Source organism: Urocampus carinirostris, chromosome 17, assembly GCF_059441175.1.
Source record: "Urocampus carinirostris isolate Australia breed hairy pipefish chromosome 17, RoL_Ucar_1.0, whole genome shotgun sequence".
Lineage (NCBI taxonomy): Eukaryota > Metazoa > Chordata > Actinopteri > Syngnathiformes > Syngnathidae > Urocampus > Urocampus carinirostris.
The window spans coordinates 14332365-14357516 of record NC_142365.1 but is presented as its reverse complement, the minus strand read 5'-3'; the positions used below and the strand labels follow the sequence as shown (position 1 = coordinate 14357516).

The 25152-nt window shown below is 39.4% G+C and overlaps 2 protein-coding genes across 4 annotated transcripts in view; one reads left to right on the top strand and one right to left on the bottom strand.

Moving 5' to 3' along the window:
- The window catches only part of LOC148349293 (glucocorticoid receptor-like), a 71438-nt gene extending 57760 nt beyond the window's left edge, over positions 1 to 13678 (top strand). For all 3 annotated transcript variants that reach the window (XM_088321341.1, XM_088321342.1, XM_088321340.1), the window contains 4 exons: positions 2452 to 2596; positions 4389 to 4519; positions 6155 to 6312; positions 7050 to 13678. In XM_088321341.1, the coding sequence (XP_088177467.1) occupies positions 2452 to 2596; positions 4389 to 4519; positions 6155 to 6312; positions 7050 to 7202 (587 nt within the window). In that variant the 3' untranslated portion in view covers positions 7203 to 13678. The remainder of the gene's footprint in view (positions 1 to 2451; positions 2597 to 4388; positions 4520 to 6154; positions 6313 to 7049) is intronic.
- A 7631-nt stretch (positions 13679 to 21309) lies between these two features.
- The window catches only part of LOC148349292 (rho GTPase-activating protein 26-like), a 78286-nt gene continuing 74443 nt past the window's right edge, over positions 21310 to 25152 (bottom strand). The window contains exons 22-25 of the mRNA XM_088321144.1: positions 24072 to 24107; positions 23788 to 23898; positions 22449 to 22540; positions 21310 to 22375 (exon numbers count right to left, since the gene is read on the bottom strand). Coding sequence (XP_088177270.1) covers positions 22287 to 22375; positions 22449 to 22540; positions 23788 to 23898; positions 24072 to 24107 — 328 coding nt within the window. The 3' untranslated portion in view covers positions 21310 to 22286. The remainder of the gene's footprint in view (positions 22376 to 22448; positions 22541 to 23787; positions 23899 to 24071; positions 24108 to 25152) is intronic.

The window sequence follows — 25152 nt, the reverse complement described above, 5'->3', positions numbered from 1 at the left end:
TTTGCCCCGCTAGAATTAGTAGTCTGCATCATAAGGTCTCCATGACAGTTAAGGGGGTGAGTAATATGTTATTTTCAAATTAACGTGACAAGGGGACAATTTGGCATAGCAGCTAGCTTTACGTCAATAGCATTAGCGAATAACTTCCACCATGCTTACATTAGTAGCTAGTAACCTAGGAGCTAAATAACAATGTAGTAGAGGGAAACAAGATATTTCATTCTGTAAAAAACAAGAGTTGACATATTACAAATAAGGTGCCATAGCGGCGAGCTATATGACATTAGCAATTAGCGGCTAACTACTGCCACGCAAGATTTAACTCATAGCAGCATAGGGTCGCCATGACAATTAAAGGGGTGAGTAAGATGTTATTTTCAAATTAAGGTGACAATGGGACAATTTGACATCGCAGCTAGCTTTACGTCACTAGCATTAGCGGATGACTTCCACCACGCTAACAATAGTAGCTAGCAACTTACGAGCTAAATGACAATGTAGAAGAGGGAAACAAGATCTTTCATTTTGTAAAAAACAAGAGTTGACATATTGCAAACAAGATGACATAGCGGCTAGCTTCACAACATTAGCGTTTAGCGGCTAACTACTGCCACGCTATAATTAGCAGATGGAAGCATAAGGTCTCCATGACAATTGAAGTTGTGAGTAAGGTGTTATTTTGAAATTAACGTACAATGGGACAATTTGACATAGCAGCTAGCTTTACGTCACTAGCATCAGCGGATAACTTCCATCACGCTAACATTAGTAGCTAATAACCTAGGAGCTAAATGACAATGTAGTAGAGTGAAACAAGATCTTTCGTTCTGTAAATAACAGAGTTGACGTATAACAAACAAGGTGACGTAGCGGCTAGCTACACGACACTCGTGTTAGCTTCTGCGATGCTAGAATTAGCAGCTAGCAGCGTTTATATATGCATTTACATAAGGCACTAACAAAGTGAAGTTTCGTGACAGGATTTCTTTTGACATTGTGGTCACGTGTGACTTGTTTTGCGTTCCTAACTGCTGCCATTTTTTAATCTTTCATGAAAGCTCGGGATTGATTATTTAAATCAATGTCTTTAATGTCAATAATAGATTTGATTAGATTTAATTTGTTAATCGCATTCCTATAGTACAGTGTGTATTAGAGTTTAGTAGTATGTGTGAGAGAGTATCATAGAATATCTGTGAGAGATTCCAGTAGTGTATGAGAGTATAGTACACTCCTATGCTGTCACGAACATACAGTACTATTATACTTTCTCCCATATACTACTTTACTTAGGCACAATTCTCTACTCTCTCACACACTTAACACCATACTCTTATATGTATCTATGCTGTCACACACATACTACTATACTCTTTCATGTTTACTACTACACTCTCGTGCACACATTACTATACTCTCTCACACTTCCTACTATACTCTCATAGAGACTCAACAATGCTTTCACACACCTACTGCTATACTTTATATGTCTCTATGCTGTCACACAAATACTCTGTCACATAAACTACTACACTCTCTCACACATAATTTCATTCATAAGGGATGTATCCCGCAGCAACTATAAGCGAGAGTATAATTGTGTGTGTATGAGAGTATAGTACTAAGTGTGTGAGAGAGTATAATGGTGTGTCTAAGAAAGTATAGTAGTATATGTTAGAGAGTGTATTATTATATGTGATGGTGTATAGTATTTTGTAAAGTAGTATTATGTATTTGACAGAATAGTTGTGTGTGTATTACAGTATTGTAATATGTGTGAAAGAGTTTAATTGTGTTTATGAGAGTATGGCAATATTTTTGTATAGTAGCGTATGACAGTCTTGTTGTACATGTGAGAGAGTATAGTAGTCAGGTGTGACAGCTTAGTAGTGTGTGTATGACAGTATAATAATGCGTGTAAATTAGTAGTGTGTGAATGAGAGTATAATAGTGTGTACATGAGAGTATAGTAGTATGTCTGATATAGATGTATATGTGAAAGTATAGTAGTAATATGTTTGTGAGACTATAGTAGTGTGTATGAGAGTATAGTAAAATAGGTGAGAGTATAGTAGTGTGTGTATGAGAGTATGGTTACATGTCTGTGATTGAATAGTATTGTGTGTATGAGAGTCTAAAAGTATTTGTGAGGGTCCAGTTATATATGTGTCAGAGTATATTAGTATCTGTGTAACAGCATAGTAGTGTGTGTATAAGAGTATGGTAATATGTTCGTAAGAGTATAGTCGTGTGTGTGAGAGAGTTTAGAATATATGTATGAAAGTATAGTAGTATAAATGAGAGAGCATAGTAGTGCTTGCGCTTGGGTATGACTGTGTCTGTATGCGATTGCAGTTGTGCATGTGTAAGAGTATGGGTAGAGTATTTGAGAGCAAGTACGATTTACTTGTAAAACCGCCTTTAATCGGAAAACGATTTTGTCCCTCCCAGGCTTCCGTAACCTCCACCTGGACGACCAGATGACGCTTTTGCAGTGTTCCTGGCTCTTCCTGATGTCCTTCAGTTTGGGTTGGAGGTCGTACAAGCAGTGCAACGGGAGAATGCTATGCTTCGCACCGGACCTGGTCATCAACCAGTGCGTAGCAGCACCTCCCTTTTCTATCAATCAGTCAATCAATACATTCATCAATCAAATTTTACCTGTGAAATACTCTTCAGCCAATGAATGGCCGCTCGAGGTGTTGTATAAAAATATTTGGTGTACAAAGAAATTTCCCCCTTTTCCACCACCCAAAAACATGTGACAACCGAATGCACGTACCAAAAAATACTAAAACAAATAAAATTATGAAATGAATAAATTTATGGCGAGGCACAGACTAACCATGTGAGGAAAGGGACCCGAGGGACACTCATCCCCACGAGTGGGGATGACAGCAGGTGACATCATGATTTTCAGCCATCAGTCTGTTAGAAAAAACTCTCGGGGCGCCGGACTAGTGATTAACGAGGGAGATACGGTTATAGAGATAGATATAGTGAGATAGATAGAGAGACAGATAGACTGAGAGCAAGAGTTTGAGAGAATGAAAAAAGAAAGAGATACAGAAAGAATAAGAGAGAAATAGAGAAAGACAGAGGGACAGGGAGAGTGAGAAATAGAGAGAAATAAAAGTGAGAAAGAGGAGAAAAGTCAGAGAAAGAGAGAACAAACAGAGAAAAGGGAGACAGAGAAGAAAGAGAGTGAGAGAAAAAGAGAAAATAGAGAGAAAAAGAAAAGAAGATAATTGAATAGAGAAACAGGGAGGAAGAGAAAGAGAGAAGAAATGGAGATGGGGATAAAGAAATAGTAAAGGATAAAAATAGAGAGGATGAAAGAGAGACAAAGTAGAGAACAAGAGAGGAAAGAGGGAGTAAAAAAGAGATTGAGAAAGAGGGAGAGAGAGAAACAGCTCCAGTTGCTTTGTGAGTGGTGCCAGGCTTTGGCAACTTCCAGCGGTCATATTTGACACTTCAAGTTCTTTTTCTCTTGTGCTTCTCTCATCGTATTCTCGCAGGCAGCATGTTAGACACCTATACTTCAGATGATAAAACCCAATTTTAATTCTATTATTGATGAAAAATAACACCCACATATTCAACACTGTCCAAATGTCTAAAACAGGTTTCAAACAGGCGGCCCGCGGGCCAGATCAGGCCCGCTAAGGGATTGAATCCGGTCCGCGAGACAACACTCAAAGAAGCGCAAGAGAAAAACGAGCTGCAGGTTTAAATATGTCAACTTGATGTTGCCAAAGCCAGGTGCCTCGAACAAAGACACTGTACTTGTATTTTTTTTTTCTTTCTCTCTCTCTTTTCCACCCCTTTTCTCCCACTCTCTGTCTCTTTCACTCTCTGTGTCTTTTTAACTTCTTTTGCTCTAACTTCCTTTTCTCTCTTTTCTCTTTCTCTCTTCCTACCCATTGCGCTCTCTTTTCTCTCCTCCTGTCTTTCTATTTCTCTTTGGATTTCTTTCTTCCTCTCCCTTTCTTTTCCCCCTTTCTCGACTTTTTATGTCTTTTGTTTCTCACGCTCTCTCTCTTTTTCTTTCTTTGTCCCGCCCTCTTTCCTTTTCCCTCCCTCTTCTTCTTATTTCTTTATCTCTCTTTTTCTTTGGCTTTAATCTACCAGTCCGGCCCCCGACAGAATGTTTGTTCTTTCGTGTGGCCCCTGAGTTAAAATGAGTTTGACACCCCTGGTCTAAAACCTTGTAGTTTTAGGAACACTTTCTCCGGAGCGATGACTTAAAACCTTTGTTTTGTCCTGGTTAAGCTGTAGGAAGTGCTCCTCCATCCATGACTTAATATCTAAAATGTCTTTTTTGGGGGGCGGCCCCGCCCACTTTTGTCATAATGAGCCGCTTTATCGCCCCCGTATGTTTCTTTCAGGGATCGCATGAAGCTCCCGTTCATGTCAGAGCAGTGCCAGCAGATGCTGAAGATCTGCACCGAGTTTGTGCGTCTGGAGGTTTCCTACGAAGAATACCTGTGCATGAAAGTGCTGCTGCTGCTCAGCACAGGTGAGTTGAGCCTGGCCACACCCACATCTCACTTGATTGGACAGTAAAACATAATTTCAAAAGTTTAATTTGAACGTATTTTCTAGACTATAAGGCGCACCTCAAAACCCCAAAATGGCCAGAAATTTGAAAGTTCGTCTTATATCCCGAAAAAGACAGTGGATACATTTGGAAATGCATATAATATGTATTTATATGCGATACTACATGAGATTCTACCATATTTGTGCAATGACATTGTTGATCAAAATTGCAATACCTTGTATGCAACAGAAATAGAATCCGGGTCACGGCGGTGAGAGTGCTGAAACCTCACCACTCGATCACCAATGGTACAAGTGACATGAAAAGGCAATATCTGATTCATCTTTAGATACCCTAAAGAGTTGTTTCCCCTCATTGTGTTTTTTTACATTTATTTATATCTTTCAAGGCGACATTTTGTTTTATCCATTCTCTAAAATTAATTTCTGGCACTGTGTGTAAAAAAAAAAGTGTGTTAATATAGATAGATGGATAGATAGATACTTTATTCATCCCCCAAGGGAAATGAGATAAAACTAATACCTTCATGAATGGAGACCGCGGTCTAGTGGTTAGGTTGCTCTCACTGCCGTGACCCGGATTCGAATCTTGTATAGTATCCACCGTCTTTTTCGATATATAAGGTGTACGCCATAAAACAAAATGCCTTTTCAAATGTCATCTGTATCAGTAGTGGTCCAGTGGTTAGGTTTCAACGCCTGATTGCGGCGGTGAGAACGCCAATGGTACAGGTGTCATACGAAAAGTTGAAGAAGTGGAGAGACTGTTGAAGCTATCAGAATGTACTATGCACATCAGTCTTTCTGGCACCATGAGTAAAAATAGTGGGATAATGAGATAAGCTCTAACGCCTTTATGTATGCTGTCTGTACCCCTTAGTGATAAAGTGTCACCACCCTCACTGCCGGGATCCAGGCTCGATTTCTGTTGCAAATAATGCTTTGCGATTTTAATCAGCGACTTTTAAAAGAACATTGTGTAATATTTAGTGCCTCCTAGTGGTACAAAAAATGATTTGATTTGATCGCTAGGCAAAAATACACAAGCTACACTACCAATGGTAATTTTGATACAAAATCCTGGGTGGAGACATTTGTATTTCTTTTACATAGTGGAATCCCTACCCAGAAGTCGTCGCTATGGTTCTCTGGCATCTTGCTGCTACACGATGCTCATTTGGCACTGGTTTTGGCTCATATTAGACAATACAGTCCTATCTAATATTACACACTGGGGCTTAGCCTAGATGGTAAGGCGCCCGCTTTGAGACTGGGAGGTCGGTGGTTCGCGCCCCGGCCGAGTCATTCCTAAGACTTAAAAAGTGGTCGGCGGCGCCCTCTGTTGGCTGCGGCTGCATCGGCTCGCTACAACGGGTCAGGTGCAATCGACATTTCGTTCTGTGTACATTGTTACAAAGAATGACAATACAAGGAAATTATTATTATTATTATTATTTAAATGGTATTACCCGTATCGGTAGCTCTTACTGTTGCTATTACTCAATTTCATGCGCCATAGAGTGCTGAAATCCCATTACCAGATCATGTGAGGCCAGCACCTAAACAGATGTCATTTTTTGTCGTTTTTAAGTGCCGAAAGACGGCCTGAAGAGCCAAGCGGTGTTCGACGAGATCCGCATGACGTACATTAAGGAGCTCGGCAAAGCAATCGTCAAACGGGAGGAGAACACCAGCCAGAACTGGCAACGCTTCTACCAGCTCACAAAGCTACTGGACGCCATGCAGGGGGTGAGAAACAAGGAAACCAATGACGGGCATTTCAGTCAAACACCGATTGGATACGTATCCATCTGCAATCATCAATAGACTTAAATATTTAAGGAGCTGTTCGGAATTTGGAACTTTTTTTACACACTCCTGGCTTATGTCATCATTGCAGCCTAAGCGTTCATGGTGCGCGTGCAAGAACGTGCATTTCTCAGATGTGCGCAAATAAACTCTTTTACTAACAAATAGAAACCAAAAAGAGCGGCACGACGGCTGAGTGGTAATAATACACTGCAAAAAATGATAGATTCTTTAAAAATATATTTTTCTTGTTTTAATGAATGTGATCAGGTTTCCTTACTAAAATGACATTTTTTTTAAAAATCCATAAAATCTGAAAAATAGAGTCTTGATGGTAGTTAATTTTGTGCAATAAATAAATAAATACAATTTTAAAAAGTTCAAAGCTAATATTTAATTCAAAAAGTTACTTTTATTTGTAAAACGATAAAGAGAAAAAAAATGGAATTAAAAAAAAAAATAGAAACTTTTGGACCTAGTTTAAACATTTTCACTTCAGGCTGTGCTCACTCTTCTTGGCAAATTTAGTGCTAGCTGGTATTTTATTTAAAATTTCAGTATTTTCTGTTATATAATAATGAAAAACAAAAAAACAATGCCTAGTTTGAAAAAAAAAGAAAGTTTTGGATGTATTTTTAAACCTTTCTTTGTTTCTATTTGATTTTTTTTGGGTCTAGATGGTGGAGGACCTCCTCCAGATCTGCTTTTACACCTTCATGAACAAAACGCTCAGCGTGGAGTTCCCGGAAATGCTGGCGGAGATCATCACCAACCAGATACCAAAAGTCAAAGACGGAGGCGTCAAGCAGCTTCTTTTCCACCAGAAGTGAGCGCCGGCCACGCCTTAATAAGCTCCGCCCCCCAACTCCGCCCATCTGCCCCGCCTCTTCGCTCAGGTTTAACCAGCGGCCTGTCATTTAGGAACTCGAGATTGGAAATATGGTTGCCCCGCCTCCTCCTGTCAATCGCAGGCCTTACATTTATTTAAAGGTGTTCCCAAATTCTTCAACATGTAAGGAAATAGTTTTAATAAGTTTTTTTGCACCAAAAACTCTATATATACTTCATCAGTATATTCCAATTATTATGTTTCGTATTTGTCATTCTGCGCTGTGATGTCATCGCAGGAACACCAGCACCCTAGCATGCCAGTTGCCATATTGTTTTACGTGTTAATAGTCAAAGGCGTTTTAAGTTATGGTCGTATGGTCATATAATTTTGTGAGACCCTGTTGGGTGGGCAGTCTAGGGGGGGGCATGGTCCCCTGGAAGAAAACTGTACATTTCAAAGTTCAAACACATCGATCTGGTGCAGTTTTAGAGTCTAATCATTGTAAGTGACAAATGTATTGATATTATAACATCTGAAATGCACAACTTAATTACCATTTGTATCTGGTACCGTGACTAAAAAAATAGTGTGATAATGAAATAAGATTGACTGCCTTTTCATTGGTCATTTATACCCCTGGTGGTCTAGTGGTTGGAATCTGGTGCTCTCACTGCTGCGACCTGGGTTTGATTCCTGTTGCAAGTATGAGCTGGGAAATATGTTAGTTAAGATTTTATAATGATTTTCAGTAAAAAGTTTGGGGTTCATGTCAAACACAAGTGCACATTACGCCCCATTTTATTCAGTATATCTAAAAAAAGATATCATATGTTTTAATAATACAAGTTTATGAGACAGGTGGGACCAATTAAACCCTGGTGCCCGTCCAGAAACGTCCCCTGGTATGGTAAACACTGCAGTAATGGTACCAAAAAGGGCGAGAATCCAAACCTGGCTAACTGGCAAAAAAACAACACACAAAGAGCTAATGGGAGGCTAACCGGGACCGATCAACGAAGGGCGGAGTAACACGATCAAAAGACAGGCCGTGAGGAGCTATGTCATAGCTGCTATGCTAACCGGAAACCAACAATAAAAAGCGGCAATGGCTACGGCAATAAACACAAAGCCAGCATGTTATAAACCAAGGGACGTGGCAAAACCAGCGCTAATGCTAGGCTAGCTGATCGGAAAACACCCGATGAGCGGCCAGGCTAATCATCAACCAACAACAAACAGTTACGGCGCTAAACGCGAAGCAGGCTGAGAATAAACCAACAAACACGGCGAAACCGGTATTCTGGCGAAACGTCCTACACTCTCGAGACGTCTTACCATTCGCTGACGTGCAATTTCGGATTCTTTAAGTGAAACCAGCAACAATCAAACTGTTGATATAAAGTAAGGGTTGCCATGCGACCATACAGTGTACGATTACCGTAGTCAACTAAAAATGCTAGAAAGCAACCACATAAATACACGCCGGGCTTAAAAGTTAAACCAGAAAACAGTATTTTGAAGCAGTGAAAGAGTCAAATGAGAAGATATAAAAACAATAAGTATTTCTTACTTTCAAAATGGCGCGCATAGACGTCTCGACGAGTAGGAAGGGATTTCAAAGCACTGGCGCTAACGCCAAGCTAGACAGGCTAACCGAAAACCAACAACAAAAACCGGCAATGGCAATAAAGCTGGCCAGGTATAAACCAAGGGACATATCAAGGCTAGCCTGCCAAACAACACACAGTGGGTAGCCAACGAGCGCTAACGAGTGGGCAGCTCCGACGCTAACGGGCAGCTAGCCGGATAAAATCATACCAACTGCGACACATGCGGCGAAAAACACAAACAAAAAGCCACAACCTCCAAGCAGAAATAGCTGTTTACTGAAATCACTATCTGTTTAGGCGTTGGCCTCACATGATGTGTTAATGGGATTTGCCATTTTGAAAGTGTTGTGTTCCTTCAATGACATCACAGCTCCACAGCAAGTGTTCAACTTTGAGACTAAATTTCTCGAGTCCGCCACATCTCTTTATCTTTAATCCTAATTTTTTTTAAAAAACCATATCTGTTTGGGAATACCTTTAAAAAAAAAAAAACTTGATCTCATCCGCTCACTGCGACCCTCCGAATGTAACGTGTCAACTTTATCATGTTTTTTTTTTTCTTTTTTTCGTTTTTCTCCGATCTGTATATAGAATGTAGCCCAAATCGCTTTGGGCTTGTAACGAGCAAACGAAAGCCAGCAATGAAAAAAAAAAAAGTACGACTGAAAAAGAATTTGGATCGATTTTCCTGTTGTAACGCTCGCACTATGGCTCGGAAGTCGGCACGAGTGAGAAGGGAAAAAAACAAAACTGTCAGTGCCTTTCAGATACAAAAGCCATTCAATCAGCGCCATTTTAGGATTTTTATTTTTTTCGAAGTATAAAAACTTTCTCGGCCGAGTCAGTGGCTAATAAAACAAAAGCTCGTTGCATAGTAACTGTATTTTATTGTTTTTTTCCCCATTGATAAAATTTGCAAATTCGAAATATACATCTATACATTGTAAACCAGAGGTGTCCAAGCTACAGCTCGAGGGCCATTTGAAGCCTGAATATTAAATCAATGGCAAAAAAAATTGAATTCTATTAAGTATTCTAGTAATTTTTCAAAATTTTTGTTTTTTTTTTCTCTTATTTCGATTATTTTTCAATCAATGACAAAATGTTAATAAATATTTTTCCTAAAATGTGAAAATTTCTAATAATATATACTACCAAAATTTGAAAATAACTATTTGAAATGTTGCATCGTTTTGCTTATTCTAATTATTTTTTATTTCATAAAATATTTCATAAAATGTGCAAAAAATATATAAATATTTTGAAGATTGTTTCTCCATTTTTATGAAACAAATGTTTGTAAAGTAAGACAGAATATACATAAATTGAGCTGCATATTATATTGATTTTATTTTTGCAGTGCATGTATCAAAATACGAATTAATCATAAAAAACGAGCTTTGAAATCAGTTGATTTTAAAATTACTTTTTTTTAACATCATTTTTTATAACCTTCATATACGCAATTCAAAAGTGAATTATCTGTTGTTTTTTAACCTCAAAATGGGAAGATGTTGATTACAAATAATTGAAAAAAAAATAAAAAATAATAATAATAGTTTGGACCTCTCTGATTTAAAGTGAGTAAAAATATCAGATCTAATCCGGTTTTCAAAAAACATTGATATAAAATATATTAGACTAGTAATAATAATAAAATCATACAAATAATTTTTTCAAATCTTATTTTATTTTGGGGATTTGTTTTAAACCCAAAAATATGGCCTGAACAGGTAAAAATAATAAATAATAGTTTGGACACGTCTTAGAAAATAAATGATGATTAAATCACATTTTACAAATACGATTATTAAATATAAATATTAATGATAATAAAACAACCAAAATACTATAAATAATTAAAAGAAAAAAAAACACATTTTTTTTTCCCTTTACTGTTATTTTTGGTTTTTACACTCATCACATGACACAAACAAACCCTTTAAGGTAAAAATTACAAATCGGAGAAAAAAAGAAAGTTCTATACATACATAACACAGAGAGTCTATTTTTTTTTTGTAAGATATTTAAAAAAAAAAATCCTTATAAGTCCTGTCCGATGTACAAAAAAAAAAAAAAGCTCAGGCTCGGTCACTAGTGCCAAAAATCAGAGCAGGTTTATACTTTCTATTTTTCGGTTTTTAACCTTCAGGGTGCTAATATGAGATTCTCACAAATGTACACCAGCTCCAACGTACTGATTGTCCACTACTGTCTTTTTCTGCTCTTATTAAATATGCTAGCTTCTAATAGAAATATATATATAACAGAAATATACAAATAGCAGAATCAACCAGGGGCCCATTGATTTTTTTTTTCACCTTTTTTTTAATGGCCAAGCTCTCAAGCAGTTAAAAGAGCAGCAGGGAGGTTGCCATGGCGACTGGCCATTGATGTATTTCTTAAGGATAACGGCACAGCGGTCGCGAGGATGCACGCGCGTCAAAATAAGAAAAAGAGAGGGAAAATAACACCTCGCTTAATATCATCGCACTTGATTTTTCCTCGGCATGTAGAGTGCTTGGCGGAGGTATCGGCCCCCTGAGGATTTTTGTCATATTGCTACATTTCAGGCTTTGTTCTTAAAGCTAAAAAAAAAACAAAAAATATTTACCAAGAATCAACAACATATGAGACACAATCATCAAGTGGGACCACATTTTATATTATATTTACAATGAAAAAAATGAAAAGGTGTCGCAAAAATATCGCTGCCCTGTTCTCGGTTCAGACAACCGACTCCAGAAGTTCCCCGGTGACTTCTGAATAATCCACTGTAATGGCTAACAATGACAAACAGAATGTACCTGTGTGTCAATAGGTTTAAGTTTAAAAGCACCTGTGATGGACTCAGGTGTCTGTAAAAGGAGGCAGACCGCATTTTGAAGACCTATGAACACACCAGGCAGGTCCTGCATCAAGTTATGGAAAGGTTCAAAGCAGGAATGGGTTATAAAAACATTTTGCAACATTAACACATCTCCCAACGCACTGTGTGTGTAATAATATCAAAATAGAGAGGGAATGAAACCACTGCAAACCTACCAAGACCTCCCAGTCCCTCTAAACCCTCAGCCCAAACAAGAAAAAAACTAATCAAAGAAGCAACCAAGAAGCCTATGATCACATTCGATGACTTGCGGCAAACACAGCTGAGGTGGGACAATCTCTGCATAAGACAACAGTTAGTCATACTATTCATAAATCTGCTCATCATAGAAGAGTGATAAAAAGAAAGCCCTTTCCGAAAGAACTCCATAAAAAGGCCTGTTTGGTGTTAGCTGGAAGTCACATGCGAGACACAAATAACAGGCGGAACAAGGTGCTCTGGTCAGATTAGACAAAAAATGAAATTTTTGGGCTGAATGCAAAGCATTACTTTTGGCACAAGCGTAACACTGCGCAACATCCCCACTGTCCAACATGGTGGTGGCAGCATCATGCTCTTCTTCAGAAGATCGTTAGTTTATGGGAGGATGGATAGAGCCAAATACAGGGCGATCCTGGCATAAAATCAGTGGGAGTCGTTTGAAACTCCTACTTCTCAATTTTTAATCCGTTAGTACGTTTTAAAAGGTTGAATACATGTTGTTTCTTTTCACGGTTGTGTCTCGCATGTTCTCGATTCTCAGAAAATATTTTGAGTTTTTTAATCGATAACGTTGAAGCCTAAAATATAGCATTCTATCAAAAGATTCTCGGGGGATCTTTTTGCAAGATGACGCTCCCGATCACGCAAACTACTTTTTGTAGAGGAGCAAAAAAAACAGCGAAACGCTAGCTAAAACGTCGCTCCAAGTGTCAACGGGTTCACAAAATGAAACTCGTAATGACAACGTTGCCAAGATGCATGCGAAAATGTGCATTTTGCTCACCGAAATGGAACGCTTACCAGCAAAGGCATTCATTTTGTTTTATTGCTTCTTTTTAAACACAAAGATATGATTTACTATCCGACAGCTACTGTAGTTCACGGAGTGGGACACTCTTTTTTTGTTTTCATTGTTAGGATTATTACAGGGCCCTTTGTAGGAAAATTTGAAGGCAAATGCTAACGCTAGCCAAAACGACAGCAAATAAAAGGGCAACACAGCCGTTGTGGGTTATCAAAAGTGCTCTTAATGCTTATAACAGCTAATTAATGGGACTGTGTATAGTGTCTAACCACTAGAACGCCCTGTATTGTTTCGTGCAACCGAAAACGAGCGCTACAAAGGATAAATACAAACTACGGTGTCTCATTGTGACCAAAAAGCACCATTCTTCTCCTTTTTTTTTTGCCCAGCCTTTCGTGTGCTTCTTGGTTTCCCGTAAAACGACATATATACGCATATGTATATACACATATATATGTATATATATGTGTAATTATGTCAGCTCCCTCTAGGTTAGCCTTAGCTTATATAAAATAAATACAAATTTATCTACCTATGAGTGCACTTTTATATTATAGTTCATGTATTTTTTCTTATTATTCAAATCAAAATATATATATTTTTTATGATTTTTTATTTTTTTTAACCATCAGGAAGCGCAAAATTATACGCAATGTCCCTTTAAGACCAGCAAAGTTCTTTGGTACACTTTATTGGTCCGGAAAAATAAATAGAATCTATTTGTATTCCCTTTTGTATCGTATACAGATTGCACTTTTGAGAAAATACCCATTTTGAGTCGACGCGGTGACAAGGTGAGCTCTCATTGGACAGAAATGAGAGAGGGGGGGACTTAGAATACAAACCAGGAAATAGTGACGTATATCGATTCCACGTGCCGTATTTCTGTCATTAGAACGCCAAAAGTAGCCAAAAATCGGGAGGGAAAATTGGTTTGTGATTTTTCCAACTAAATCAGGGTCTTTAGTTAGCGAGGATCGCATTGTCTTCTTTGGACAAATGACGCTCAAAAATAAAATTTAAAAAGTACAGCGGCAACCATACTTGAATTAGCTCATTTTTAAACCTTAGCTGCAAATTAAATAGAATTCATTATAGTTTTCTTCATTTCCTGGTTTGTACTTGGATTTTTTTGTGGTGGCGTTGGCTCTCATTGGACAGAAATGACCTGGGCGGAACAAACTAGGGAATGGAAGGTAAATATAATTAACATACCGCATAAGATAAAAAAGTGAAGTAGAATCGACTTAAATTAGCCTTTTTTTTAAATATTACCAGCCACGTTACGAAATTATAATAGTTTTCTTCATAACTATGTTTGTACTAAGAGTATTTGAGTGAAAACAGAAACTCGTATTGGATAGAAATGATGAGGGCGGGACACACCTGAAAATAGAGGCAAATATTATTTTAGGTCATACAAATAAGGAGTAAGATAGCTGTAAAATAAATTAATCAATAAGGCACATCTACGAATAGGGATTTGTTATTGTCGTGTCGGCAAACTTGGGGTACAAGTTCTATGGTATACACATTCCGATGACGTCACTAATGCGGAAAAAGCAGACGAAGTGGGCAACTAATCAAGTCACGATTCTGCCACTTTTTCTTTCCCTTATCACCAACTTAATTGGACTCATTTTTACCCATTTTAAAAAAGGGCAATAAAACACGGTAAATCCCAATAAAATGAGATGTGATCCCTCTCAAACACAATCAGGAACGGAGCCAATTGACTGAACAGGAAGAGATCGGCGAGGAGGGTGCATGGTGGGTTGCTAAGTCTGTTTTATATAAGCCGAACCCCTGATTTCAGTATCGTAATTTATAGTTCTATATTCGGCTTATATGCGAATATGTACGGTATTCGATTACCTTTATGAATGATCCGTACATCCCTGTGCGTTTTCGGTCCATTTGAAAATATACAACAAAATTATTTTCAGAAGAGACTTATTTTTTAAGATGAACGCATATCATGAAAGTGGAAACAGACAGCCATAAAAAATCAAATCAGGAAAAACTGTAGAATTCTATCGGGTTTTATTGTGAGCTAAATAGGAAACTTCAGTTTAAAAGCCACGTGTCATTTTTTTTTTCAGGGGCGATGGGGGGGAGTTAAGATTCTGCGACCAAAGCTCAGGAGCCAAAACATATAAATAGAATAAAAAAAATATATATTTCGTTAGATTGTAAGTAGCACTTCTGATTTTACTTTGAAAGGCATCTTTTATTTTCTTGCCCCGGTAACCGTCCCAGCTATCGACGCGAGGGCAGACTCGTCACTTTACACCGCAAAAAAAATAAAAAACGGAATGTAAATCACATGTATCACTCGCAGAGCCGGCCAATAAGAGTCTATTTTGTATAAAGTTTTATCATGAAAGAGTTTAAAGGCCGACGGAGCGTTTGCTTTGCCGTATCGTTTTTGTTGCTATTTCACTTCAATGTAATAATGAAAAATGTTTGAGTGAGAGAGGGCGGGAGTGGTTATTAAAAAAAAAAAGAAACACAAAGCGAGTTTCGGATCTTACTTGTGTATTATTATTTGGAGCCGCTCTCTTGTCAGATTTTCACTTCTTTGATTGATTGTCAAATTCCTCTTGTGTTGTTATTTGGTGGAGCGGCAGGAAGTAATTAGACTTGCCAACGATTACACAATAAAGTCTGTTTTTTTTCCAAATCTTGGACTCGCTGTGACTGATTCCTCTCGAATGCTCGGGAAGCATTATGTAAGCTGTTTTAAAGTAAACATTAAAGCAAGGTTTACCCTATTATTGATCCTAACGCTGATTAACTCTAGCTCCAAGCCTACCCTGACCCGAACCTACCCCTAACTCTACCTTAACCCTAGCCTTAACTCCAAGCCTATTACTTACCCTACCCCTACCATAACCTTAGCTCCAACCCTACTCCTAGCCTTAAACTCAACTTAACCCTCTCCCTAACCTTAGCTCCAACCCTACTCCTAGCCTTAAACCTAACTTATTTATTTATTTTGCACATCTGGTTAGCTGCTCCTCTTGCACTCTTTGCACTACTGTATAATACTATACATAGATATAAATATTTAGTATATTATTAGTACTTCAATACAACATTTTATTTATATCTGTACATTCAAGGAAACTGTGCGGGTCAGATGTATCGACATTTCGTTCTGTATACACGTGTACTAGAATGACAATAAAGTATATCTGAATCTGAAACTTAACCCTCTTCCTAGACTTAACCCTACCTTAACCCCCTGGCTAAACTTAACCCTACCTTAGCCCTAACCTTAACTTAACCCTAAGCCCACCTCAAACCCTATTATTAACCCTAACTTTACCTCAACTTTACCCTTAACTTCACGCCAAACCCTACATTAACCCTAGCCTTAAACATAGCCCTAACCCCTTCCATAGCACTCACCCTACCACAAACTCCCCCTTTATCCTAACCCTATCACTGCCCTTAACCCTAGCCTCGACTCTAACAGTAGCCCCTTTCCTAGCCTTAACCCTACTTCGAATCCTACCTTAACCTGGCCTCATACCTTACACCAGCATGAACCCTAACCCTAACATAGTCTTAGCCCAAACTCCACCTTAACGATACCACTACCCCTAAACCTATCCTCGACCCTAACAGTAGCCACAAATCCCAGCTTTAACCCTACCCTGAAACCAACCGTAACCCTAGCTTTAAGGCTACCTTAACCCTAACCATACCTGTAAACATAGCCCTTACCCTACCATAATCTTAGCCTGCACTCTACCTTAACTCTTACCCTACTACTCGCACCTCTAAACCTAGCCTCAACCCTTAGAGCATCCCCAACCCTAGCCTTGACACTACCCAAAACCCTATCTTAACCCTAACCCTAATGCTACCTTAACCCCAACCCTACCATTATCCTATAATGAATTCTACCTTAACCCTTTCCCTACTATACCCCTAAACCTAGCCCCAACCCTAGCCTTGACCCTACTCTAAACCCTATATTAACGTTAAACCTAGCCTTAACGCTACCCTAACCCTACCTATTAACCTAACCCAACCCTACCACAATCCTAGCCTGGACTCAACTTTTAACCCTTAGCCTACAATTGCTACCACTAAACCTAGCCTCGACCCTAACAGTATCCCCAGCTGTAGGCTTAACCCTAAACCCATACCCTATCCCAAACACTAGAATTAACTTAATCCTAGCGGGATCCCCAGCCCTAACTACCACTAGGGTAAGAAATTATTACACAATAAAGTCTGTTCTTCTCCTCAATATCATTGACTCATATAGGCTGCAAATTGGAGGTCATTTTGGAGGTTTAGTGCAAATAACTTTGTAACAAAATCAGTTGAACTTATAAACATCCGATGTAGTTTGTGTCCCAACAGGCCAGAATGGACTCACTAATGGTCAATTTCTGACCCACAAACCACATATTTGGTCTTTTGGTAAGCAGGTTTGAGTGAGAGTAAATACATTTTCACACAGGACCAAAAAGGATTTCAAACATTTTTATTTTCCACGTTTCCCAAACATGTAAAAAAATCATTATACAATTTCACCCCTTTTTAAGGCTGGAACAAAACCCTTCAAGATACAAATCAGATAGTTAGTAGCTAGAAATTCAAATATAAAAATGTCATATTCAAGAAAAACAACATACAAAGTTTATATGTACAAAGTCAATAAAAGAGCTCAGTTGAGATGATAAGAAAAAAAATATAAATAAAAGTAGTCTCGTTTCACATTGACGCTTTGTTTTGAAATAGGGTGCAAAGGTCAACAACGTTGTTAGGCACGATAATGTCTCGTGAATCGTGTAGACCCGAGGAGAAAACATTTGGAGCGGGTTTTGAGAGTCCAGAGAATGAAGCGGAAGTTTGAGATGCTGCTTTTGATTGAAAATAATAAAAAAGTGTAGTTTGCGCAGGCGGATGTATTCGCCTTTTGGGCAGTGCTTTTAGTCAATCAGTGATAGTAGATGGTAAGCAGACAAAATGGCGGAATCCCTACATCAATATTAACACACATGATTTTTTTCAGAGAGTTTGTATTTCTAATCCCTTGGCACAGGGATCCACGTTGCAAAAGCAGCGTTTTAGTTTGGGCAGAATTGATTTTGGTGAGATGATACGAGGACACCCAACTATTGCGTGTTAGTGAAAATGCAAACATGGGGTTGGAGCTAGGCTAAGGATTATGTTTTTGGTCTGAGCTGGGGTTAGTGTTCTGGCTGGAACTGGAGTTAGGGTTTTTGTTGGAGCTATGATTACTCAACTAGTAGGCAACATGATTTCTGCTCACAGGGTTGTGGGTTTGATCCCCAGTCAAGCCATTACATATTAGAGGGTTAGGGGCCTAGTGATGGACTCATGATTAGTGGTATAGTATTGGAGCTATGGTTAGGGTTTTGGCTAAAACTAGAGTTGAGATTCCCAGTAAAGCAGCAGAAGTTTTAGGGTTTTGGTTGGCATTATGTTTTGTGTTTTGATTGCAGCTCACATTAGTGTTAATCACTGTTAGCTCACCTGGTAAGATGACTGTATTACAGCCACAGGTTTGATCCTCAGTCAAGACAGCACAAGTTCTAGAGTTAATGTCTTTGTTGGAATTGGGTTTCAGGTTGGAGCTTGGGTTTTGGCGTTATGGTTTTGGTTGGAGTTATAGTTAAGAGTTTTGATCAGGATAAACAGAAGTACTGGTAGCACAACTACTAAGAAATCAGACAGTTTATCAGTTGAACTACCGGTGATGGTGAATGCTAGAAAACCTAACCTCAGCTCCAACCAAAACCTTAACCCATGCTCCAACCAAAACCCTTGCTTTAGTTTCAACACTAGGTCCCTAACCCCAGATGTTCTAATGTCTTGACTGAGGAACAAACTCACAACCCTGTGTGCAGTAATCAGGCAGCTTACTACTTAAGCTACAAGTGTTGGTGATTTTACAGAACCCAATTTCAAACTTTGAACTGCAAACAAAACCCTAACCCTAGCTCCAACCAAAATTCTAACCTTAAAAATTGTACGGCCTTGACTAGGCACTGAACCCACAACCCTACGATGAAATACAGAGATTTTACCATTTCAGATGCCAACTAAAGCTTTAACCATAACCCTAGCTCCAAACAAATCCATACCAATAACAGCCAAAACCCTAATCTTGACCCTTACCAAAACCCTAACTATGGCTCCAACACTAGCCCCATAGGATTGGTACAGGCTTGACTGGGAATATGAAAATACAGTAGAACCCTGGTAAACAGCAACCCCAACCTATGATGTTTCATGTTAAATTGTGAAAAAAGATCTTTTCTCAGCCCCTTGTAACGACATTTTCCCCACTGTAGAGCATCAAACAAATTTATTTCGGGTGCTCCAAACAAATTCAAACATAGTTATATCTCTAAGATGCCTGTCTGCCAATGGTCACTGTCATAAAATATGCTGGTCTGCTATAGGTTCGTGTCACATCCTGAAGATGCTGATAATAATAATAATAATAATAATAATAATAATTTCCTTTGTATTGTCATTCTTTGTAACAATGTACACAGAACGAAATGTCGATACACCTGACCCGTTGTAGCGAGTCAGAGGGCGCCGCCATTATACCAATTAGGTATGTCTCGGCCGAGGCGCGAACCAGCGACCTCCCAGGCTCAAAGCGGGCACACTACCATCTAGGCTACTGAGCTGGTACATTACTGGCTGAACTTTCTCCCATAATGTCTTTCTCTTTCTTGATTCAGTTCAAAATATTGCTTGCTATGTAAAGACTTTGCAAGTCTGCGATACAATACTGAGTATTTTGTTCTGTGACTATTAGCTATGGATCCTAAGGCTTTCCGTGAAAGGTAGAAACAAAAACATGATAACCATAGAAATGAAGCTTGCAATCATTAAATACAAATAGCTACCCTCGAGATGTGGAATCCTTATAACCTATCAACTAGACAATTATTAAAAATACCCAAAACCCTACTGACCTAGTAATAATGTATTTTTGAGGTTTCCATGTGGATAGTATTGGTGCCTGGTTTTACTTGGGAAGAATCTAAGTTAACTAGCAATGGACGTCCAACATCATTTTGGAGGAGGAGAAAGATTCCCCCAGATTTTTTTTTCTTCTCAAAAACGTCTCGGCTCTTGTTTGAAAATTGTTGGCATTTTTCACACCGGCGTGCACAAGCGGGGAACGCCGACTGACCTTTGGCTAAACTCTGGCGGGGGCCACCTCACCTGACTTGTGGGGGCCTTTAGACACAAGGCTTAGGGAGCTGAAAATTGTTTTTACAGCATCCTGAAAGCCAATCTGAGAGGAGACATTCAATTGCCTGTGGCATCTGCGAAAAAATCTCCGGAAGAAGTCAGTGCAGTATGAAAAAAAAGCTCACAATTATGAAATTACTATCACACGCGTGAAGTCCTCATATATAATATATATAATGGTTTCACACCATTAGAAAACACATCTTGTGGAGTTTCAGATGGATCGAACATATTTAAGAGTTTCCCCCAGGACAATTTGGCCCTTCATTATAAACAATTAGAGCTGGGCTTTGAAAGGATTTTTTGTGAAAGTGCGTTTGAAATTTGGGTTCAAAAGACATTATTTGTTGCTAATTTTGTACCAGTTTAGTTTCAGATGTATGGCGACTGCAAATGCAACAAGGCAAGCGACGGAGGTCCATAGGCCAGCCGATGATGGGAAAGCAGCTGCCCTCCTCGGGGGAAGCGGGCGAGAATTTGCATTCGCAGTCATCAATCTTTTCACTCCAATACTTGGAAAAAAATTAGCAATTAATAAAATATGATAATAAAATAAAATGGTACCTCTACTTATGAATTCTATCAGTTCCGGGAGTAGTTTCGTAACCTGAATACTTCATAAGTAGAGACACATTCTGAATGTAAATGTGCTAATCAGTTCCAAACACTGCAAAAGTACAGTATATTTTTTCTAATCATAAAAGGGCATAAGAACGAAAAAATGTTCTTATGCCCTTTAAAAATAATGTTAAAATTAGATTACCGCACAATAAACATAAAACAAGAGGCACATCATATAAATAAACAAAGAATAAGCCTCGCGTTATTTCAAAAACTGATCCAACGACGTCTGCTTTTGCCAGATTTTGCCAATCTGTCGGAAATGCGTGAGGCAGACGTAACTATAGCCCAACTTGTTAACACCTTTTCCGGGTGATTCCAAACCACAAATTCCAAGACTTTGCTAAACGTCTCAAATTGGGGCTGATTGAATGATGGTTCGCGTCCTCCCCCTTGCTATCTTGCTGGAACCACTGTTCCTCGTTGTCTCTGAACTGTGACGGTGACACGAGGAGCATGCTGGCAGCAAGAGAGCGCACTGGGTTGCCAGGCAGATTTTCAGCGATGGCCAGTTTGTTTACGTTATGGAAACTCTGGGAGCGGCTAATAGCGCAAACTGTACTGTATTTTTGACTTTGTATCCTGAAACGCCTTTGTAACTGGAGGCCATGTTTTCCAATTTAGGTACTTCGTGAGTAAATGTGACACGCATGTTTTTTTCAATGTTTTACACCATATGTGAGTCAAATGAACTTAAAAATATGTTTATAAGCACAACTCTGATTGCTTATATTACTGGGCAAAATTGACCTTAGGACAGTGATGTCCAAACTTTTCCGATAGAGGGCCAGATTTGGTAAACTGAAACTATGTGCGGGCCGACTATTCAGCCTGGCATTTGAACAGTCTTAAATAAATTTACCCTCCATGAAAGGTTTGCAGTGCTTGGCCATGAATGCCGCAGCCTCGTAGCTAGCCTTTATAGCATTTCCATTTGACTTGCTGGGTCTCGTAAAAACAGCTTTCAGTTGCTTCACCTTTTCACAGTGTTTGTTTCCACTTTGCTTATTGTAGTCGGCATGTGCCTCTTTATATTATATTCTTTAAAAACAGTCAGTCTCTTACACAAATCAGGAAGACACAGTTGTTTCCGATTTCAGTAAAAAATGCTCCGAGTTCCACCGTCCTGGAAGCCACGGCTTTCACAGTCAACTTTCCTTTTTTATTTACAGTCACCATGCTGGAAATGGGGTGGGCTAAGATTCTCACAGAAAGCCAAAGGCAAAGTGGTAAAAAGGCTCTGGTGAAATAGTATTTTTTTTTTGGTACAAATTCATTTTATACTGCGGTTTTCAATACCGGGGGCCACATATAAAATGTGATCATGGGGCTTAACTGGCCCCCGGGCCAGACTTTGGGCATACCTGCCTTAGGGTATTTCTTAAGTTTACCTGATCCCTCCTGAAACATCACAAGATGTGTTTTCTCATGGTTTCACACCATATCCAAGCCTTCTCTGATCAAAAGTCTGAAAAAAAGGACTACTCTAGTGTGCAGGCACACATGCACACGCACACACACTATGGTTCCAGGCTCATCGGCACTTCTCGGGAAGTTGGTCCAAAGGAATCCAGCTGGAATGACGGTGGCCCCTTCAAGTGCGACTCGGAGATGTCGCCGAAGTCCGTGCAAAAAACGTGGATGCCCCCCCCAAGACCCCTTTCCCCCCCAACCCCCTCCAGTGTGGTCACGCTAGAGAAATTCCACATAGTTCCGAGGAATCAGTCCTATTCGGCCGTCTAAAGTTCCCTCCAGCCAGCCCGGCTCTCTGGAGGCGTGAACTGCAAACAAGAATACGATGAATATATAAATACCGAGTCGTTTTTTTCGAAAGGGTTTGTTTTGGCGACTCACCGTTGTCGAAAACGGAGCCGGCGATGAAGGAGAGCTCCGAGTCGTGCTCGGCCTTGCAGGCGTAAAGCGCCCGAGCTCGCTTGCCGCAAATGCTGCAAGATTCCACATCAAACATTGGAGGAAGATTTACTGCTTTAACCCTGGCCCTAATCTCAGCCTTAACTCTGACCGTACCATAACCTTAACCCTAGCTTTAAACCTAACACTAGCTGTAACCTTAACCCTACAGTAAACATAACCATTCCCAAATCTCACCTCTTCATTAACCCTAGCCTTAAACCAAACTCTCGCTTTAACCGAACCCTTAGCCTTTAACTTAACCCTGGTTGTAACCCTTGCCTTAACTATGACCATGTTGTAACCCTAACCGTAGCACTAACCCAAGCCTTAACCTGAGCCTTAACCCTGACCCACCCTAGCCATAACCCTTAACAGTACCCCAACCCTAGCTTTAAACCTAACACTAGCTGTAACCTTAACCCTACAGTAAACGTAACCATACCCATATCTCTACCCCTGCACTATGATGACTTTGCACCAAATGCAATATTGCACAACCCTTACGATACCAACGGTATCACGACAACACTGTATGTAACATCCCACATGCCGACATTTCTTGTGTAAATACCATGTAAATTATAACTATAGCCTTATCCCCCTTGTTTTATAACCTTATCTTCTCTGTTCCTTTATCTTCTTGTCTCATACCTCACTGTGAATGTGTAAAACTGGAGTGTCATGCCCAATTTCGTTGTCACAATATGTTAACCCATTTTGTAACAATGACAATAAAGGTATATTCTATTCTATTCTATTCTACCATAACCCTCGCCTCCGACCTGACTTTAGCTTTAACCCAAACCTTAGCCTTTAACTCAACCCTAGTTTTAACTATAACCATATTGTAACCCTAACTGTTACTGTAACCTTAGCCATAACCCTAACCGTAGCCCAACCCTAGCTTTAAACCTAACACTAGCTGTAACTATAACCCTACAGTAAACGTAACCATACCCATATCTCTACCCCTACCTTAACCCTAGGCTTAAACCTAACTCTAGCTTTAACCCAAACCTAGCCTTAAACCTAGCCTGAACTCTGACCCACTGTTACTGTAACCCTAGCCATAACCCTAACCGTACCCTAAACCTAACTCTAGCTGTAACCGTAAACGTAACCCTACCCTCACCCACTCTACAATAACCCTAACCATAACTCTAACCCCACAACATCCCTAACTCTACCTCTACTGCAAGCCTAGCTCCAACTCTAACCATAAAATCCTCTTCTTCCTCCAACTTTATTCCCCTGAATATTTTGACGTATGATGACTGACCTGATGGGGGAGGAGTCACTGGAGGCCGAAGATACAGGTTGCGGACTGGACGGCGCTGAGAACATGGGCCAGGACGGAGACCGCGGAGAGTTGGGACTGGAGGAGGACGGGCTAATAAAATATATTAAAGAATCAATTTCAAGAAACATTTTGCAATTCGTCAAAAACCGAGAATCACTAAATCTACATATTTTTCAATGACTTGCTAATTACTTCTTAACAGGTTGACACCCAACGTTTTTAATTTAGAAGCAATAACATTAGCATTATAATCGGATCCTTACCAGACGGGTATGCTGCCTCGGGTTTTTGGGTTCAACCTTAAAAGACAAAAAAAAATGACATTATAAGAACAAGAGTTGTGTCATCAAATTCCAAATACCGTAAATTCCGGACTATAGAGCGCACCTGATTATAAGCCGCACCCACCACATTTTAGGAGGAAAACCGATTTTGTACATACACAAGCCGCACCTGTATATTAGCCGCATGCGACCATATTGAAAAAACGCAATACAAACACGAAATTAACCCATACCCGAGAAAGTCCAAAAACACAGCCAGCAAAATGAACGGAAAATGATACCGGTACTTAAAATTTATTGCAGACCTGCAGAGTCCGGGTGCCCGTTGAAAGTAATCCAAGGAAAAAAAGTGTATATTTCCAAAGGTAAGGGTGGGAAAAATATATATCCACTATTGTCGGCCGCGTCCACAAACACGTCTCACCTTTACTCCACTTCCCGTCAGCCCGCGTTTGCCCCGCCCCTTCTTTCTCATTTGCTCGTGCAGAACATAACAGAATAAGTTTTTAAAATGAATACATTACAAAAATATACAATTGCAAATACATACTATACATGGTTACACATATTTACAAAGAAAGACGGTACACCGAGAGAGTTTTCCAAGCTTTAATAATAATATTATAACTTTCATCCCAAACGGTGCCTGTGAAGGGTAGCAAAACGCTACTAGCAACACGCTCGCAACGCAGTATACAGCTCTGTTAAAAAAACATAACGTACTTGTAGTAAGCACGGCAAACCATCCTCATCTTACTCTTTCCAACTGACGTCATCAAAATTGATTGCAGTCTAAATCTTACCTTTTGTTCTCGAGCGCCGCTGGCGGCCGTTAGAAAAATTACATAAATTGGCCGCATCACTGAATAAGCCGCAGGGTTGAAAGTTTGGGAAAAAAGTAGCGGCTTATAGTCCGGAATTTACGGTAGTTGTGAATTATTTTGAACTGAGTTCAAATTTTGATACTCCTTAACCAAGTTTGAACCACCAAGGAGGACATTAATGGTTTAGATAGAAAAATAGGTTATTTTTCTGGAAAAATTCAAGACATTTAGTAGTT